The following is a 4,966-nucleotide window of genomic DNA, read 5'->3' on the forward strand; positions in this document are numbered from 1 at the left end:
ACATATGGTGGTGTCTGAAAATCACATAATAGCCTCACTTAACACATCTCCTTAGCCAGATTTCAAAAAAGCCTGTGACCAATCCAATATGATCCAACATAGCGGACTATGATAGAAGGAAAATCGGCAGAGAAATAGACACTGGTCTTACCTGATGGAAGTTAAAATATCTCACTTTTGACAATTTTGCAAAAACCTATAATTACATGAACTAATTTCTAGGGTTCTTCGTAGGACCTAAAAAGGAACCCATAGAGTTGTGGAACAACAATAGAAGCTACTGTGATGAGAAGCCCCGGCACCACAACAAAGAGTAGCCCCCGCTCACCTCAACTAGAGAAAGCCTGCACGCAGCACTGAAGACCCAATGCAGCCACAATAAAAATAAATAAATAAAAATAAATAAATTTATCTTTTAAAAAGTAATACTCAGGTTTGAGTCATGAGATATTTGATGAGGAGAAATTAGCTAATGTTTTCAGAACTTTTAAAATACCAAACTCAGGCTCTAAGATTTTAGCATCATATACAACATCGGTTACTTATTAGTGGTTTGGGAAGGCCAATTTAAAATTTTCTCATCTTACTGTATTGAAATTCATGGCCCTAATGTTTTCCACGTTGACTATATGAATGATGAAGAAAAGTCAATCATGTATTTCATTTCCAACTGGACAGAAAACAATATTTTAAAAAGTGTTTGGACTACTGACTTTTGATTTCTTGTAAGGCAAATGGATAGGTAATTTTTATTCCCTGATTAGGAGAAAAATGGTGGAAGAGGGCAGGGTTAAGAATTAAGATTTCAAGAGCATGAGAGGTAGATGGCCAACCAGAGTTCCTAAGGTTCGGTGCCTGTAACTGTTGCCGCCGCTTAAGCCTGCCAAAGCAGTGGTACGGCTGCTGCGCTCGTGTTTGCTACCTCTAGAAACATTCTTGCCAGTAGTGTCGGCAGCGGGACTCAATTACCCCCTTTTTTCACTCTCTCCAGAAGCTCCAGATGGCGTCTTCCATGGGCAACGTGGCCGACAGCACAGAACCAACGAAACGTATGCTTTCCTTCCAAGGGTTAGCTGAGTTGGCACATCGAGAATATCAGGCAGGAGATTTTGAGACAGCTGAGAGACACTGCATGCAGCTCTGGAGGCAAGAGCCAGGGAATACTGGTGTACTTTTATTACTTTCATCTCTACACTTCCAGTGTCAAAGGCTGGACAGATCTGCCCACTTTAGTACTCTGGCAATTAAACAGAACCCTCTTCTGGCAGAAGCCTATTCGAATTTGGGGAATGTGTACAAGGAAAGAGGGCAGTTGCAGGAAGCAACTGAGCATTACCGGCATGCACTGCGTCTCAAACCAGATTTCATCGATGGTTATATTAACCTGGCAGCCGCATTGATAGGAGCAGGTGACATGGAAGGGGCAGTACAAGCTTACGTCTGTGCTCTTCAGTACAATCCTTATTTGTACTGTGTTCGCAGTGACCTGGGGAACCTGCTCAAAGCCCTGGGTGGCTTAGAAGAAGCCAAGGCATGTTATTTGAAAGCAATTGAGACGCAACCGAACTTTGCAGTAGCTTGGAGTAATCTTGGCTGTGTTTTCAATGCGCAAGGGGAGATTTGGCTTGCGATTCATCACTTTGAAAAGGCTGTCACCCTTGACCCCAATTTTCTGGATGCTTATATCAATTTAGGAAATGTCTTCAATGAGGCACGGATTTTTGACAGAGCTGTGGCAGCTTACCTTCATGCCCTAAGCTTGAGTCCAAATCATGCAGTGGTACATGGCAACCTGGCTTGTGTATACTATGAGCAAGGCCTGATGGATCTGGCAATAGACACCTACAGGCGAGCTATTGAATTGCAACCACATTTCCCTGATGCTTACTGCAACCTAGGAAACGCTCTCAAAGAGAAGGGCAGTGTTGCTGAAGCAGAAGATTGTTATCATACAGCTCTCTGGCTGTGTCCCACCCATGCAGACTCTCTGAATAACCTAGCCAATATCAAAGGAGAACAGGGAAACAGTGAAGAGGCAGTTCGCTTGTATCGTAAAGCATTAGAGCTCTGCCCAGACTTCGCTGATGCCCATTCGAATTTAGCAAGTGTATTGAAGCAGCAGGGAAAACTGCACGAAGCTCTGATGCATTATAAGGAGGCTATTCGAATCAGTCCTACCTTTGCTGATGCCTACTGCAATATGGGAAACACCCTACGGGAGATGCAGGATGTTCAGGGAGCCTTGCAGTGTTATACTCGTGCCGTTCAGATCAGCCCTGCATTTGCGGATGCCCACAGCAATCTGGCTTCCATTCACCACGATTCAGGGAATATTCCAGAAGCAATTGCTTCTTATCGCACTGTTCTGAAGCTTCAACCTGACTTTCCTGACGTAATTTGTAATTTGGCTCATTGCCTGCAGGTTGTCTGTGATTGGACAGACTATGATGAGCGAATGAAGAAGTTGGTCAGCATTGTGGCTGACCAGTTGGAGAAGAATAGGTTGCCTTCTGTGCAGCCTCATCATAGTATGCTCTATCCTCTTTCTCATGGCTTCAGGAAGGCTATTGCTGAGAGGCATGGGAACCTCTGCTTGGCTAATATAAGTGTCCTTCATAAACCACCGTATGAGCATCCAAAAGACTTGAAGCTCAGTGATGGTCGACTGCGTGTAGGATACGTGAGTTCTGACTTTGGGAATCATCCTACTTCTCATCTTATGCAGTCTATTCCAGGCATGCACAATCCTGATAAATTTGAGATATTCTGTTATGCCCTGAGCCCACATGATGGCACAAACTTCCGAGCGAAGGTGATGGCAGAAGCCAATCATTTCATTGATCTTTCTCAGATTCCATGCAATGGGAAAGCAGCTGATCGCATCCATCAAGATGGTATACACATCCTTGTAAATCTGAATGGTTATACCAGGGGTGCTCGAAATGAACTCTTTGCTCTCAGGCCAGCTCCTATTCAGGCAATGTGGCTGGGGTACCCTGGGACTAGTGGCGCGCTTTGCATGGATTATATCATCACTGATCAGGAAACTTCACCTGCTGAAGTTGCTGAGCAGTATTCTGAGAAACTGGCTTATATGCCCCATACTTTCTTTATTGGTGATCATGCTAATATGTTCCCTCACCTGAAGAAAAAAGCCGTCATCGATTTTAAGTCCAATGGGCACATTTATGACAATCGGATTGTGCTGAATGGAATCGACCTCCAGGCATTTCTTGATAGTCTGTCAGATGTGCAAATAGTCAAGATGAAATGTCCTGATGGAGAAGACAACGCAGACAGCAGTAATACAACTCTTAATATGCCTGTCATTCCTATGAATACTGTTGCAGAAGCAGTTATTGAAATGATTAACAGAGGACAAATTCAGATTACAATTAATGGATTCAGCATTAGCAATGGGCTGGCAACTACCCTGATCAACAATAAGGCTGCCACTGGAGAGGAGGTTCCCCGTACCATTATTGTAACCACACGTTCTCAGTACGGGTTACCGGAAGATGCCATTGTGTACTGTAACTTTAATCAGTTATACAAACTTGACCCATCTACTTTGCAGATGTGGGCAAATATTCTGAAGCGTGTTCCCAATAGTGTACTGTGGCTGTTGCGTTTTCCAGCAGCAGGAGAAGCTAATATTCAACAGTACGCACAAAATATGGGCCTTCCCCCGAACCGTATCATTTTTTCCCCTGTTGCTCCTAAAGAGGAACATGTTCGGAGAGGCCAGCTGGCTGATGTCTGCTTGGACACTCCGCTCTGTAATGGACACACCACAGGGATGGACGTCCTTTGGGCAGGGACCCCCATGGTGACTATGCCAGGAGAGACTCTTGCTTCCCGAGTTGCAGCTTCCCAGCTCACTTGTTTAGGCTGTCTCGAGCTGATTGCTAAAAATAGACAAGAATATGAAGAGATAGCTGTGAAACTGGGAACTGATGTAGAATACCTGAAGAAAATTCGTGGCAAAGTCTGGAAGCAGAGAACATCTAGCCCTCTGTTCAACACCAAACAATACACGATGGAACTAGAGCGGCTCTATCTACAGATGTGGGAGCATTATGCAGCTGGCAACAAACCTGATCACATGATTAAGCCTGTTGAAGTCACTGAGTCGGCCTAAATAATGACTGTGTGCCCAGGAGAATTACCCCTGTAGCTGAGCCTCAACCTTCTGGGGGAAAGGGAACTACTTTTTCAATATCATGTTGCAGATGGGTGACACACAATGATAAGAAATAGCACAGCCAGACTTGCTTCCTGCATGATCATGACAGGGAGAGACACAAGAGATGGGAAACTGCTGTTCCACAAGGAGATTCTATCGAATTTTGCCGCAGCCAGGTGTCTGGAAGGTCTGGAAGGTAAGTCTGGAAGGTCTGATCTCCCTTGGTCTTCCAGGGGATGGATAGTTAGTGTGGAAGGGAGATAGAGATTGCCCAGCCGTTTTGTGATTATCATGGATGGATTGAGTCTTCTGAATTAATTATTTTCTTTCTATTTTGGGTATTGGAGCTTTTAAAAATGTTTGGTTTCAGGTATTTTTATTCATGTGAAGTGTATATGATTCTCTTGAGATCAGGTGTTAAGCTGAAATATTCCTTGTTTTAGCTTCTGAACTCTATAGATAAATGGGGACTTTGCTGGTGTAGTCTTTTTCTAGGTTTTATAAACCGCTTGAGCCTGTATCAGTCATTCTAGTGTGTGACATAACGTTTGGAACTCTCAGTGCTTTGTTGGTTTGTAGATGATGGCTTCAATTCTTTTTCTGGTTCGTTTCCTTCTTCCCTTCCCCCCACTTTAAAAATTCTCCTGTAACTTGGCTAACAAAAAACCAAGTCTGATTCAAAACCTCCCAGAGTGTTTCTCTTAAACACATCATCTGGTGCCAAATGAAGATTCTTAGGAGTGCTTATTAATTATGAAGGGCACAGTTGTGGTACTGTCA

At 43.8% G+C, this 4,966-nt stretch overlaps 1 protein-coding gene across 1 annotated transcript; it reads left to right on the forward strand.

The window, feature by feature from the left end:
• Positions 1-1,000: 1,000 nt before the first annotated feature.
• On the forward strand, positions 1,001-4,141 carry LOC307056139 (UDP-N-acetylglucosamine--peptide N-acetylglucosaminyltransferase 110 kDa subunit-like; the record flags this gene model as incomplete). Its single annotated transcript, XM_079708669.1, has 1 exon — positions 1,001-4,141. One exon carries the CDS (start codon positions 1,001-1,003, stop codon positions 4,139-4,141), a length of 3,141 nt encoding a protein of 1,046 aa, XP_079564795.1.
• Between the last annotated feature and the right edge of the window lie 825 nt (positions 4,142-4,966).

The sequence above is a fragment of the Hyperoodon ampullatus genome (assembly GCF_949752795.1).
Source record: "Hyperoodon ampullatus genome assembly, chromosome: 7".
Classification (NCBI taxonomy): domain Eukaryota; kingdom Metazoa; phylum Chordata; class Mammalia; order Artiodactyla; family Ziphiidae; genus Hyperoodon; species Hyperoodon ampullatus.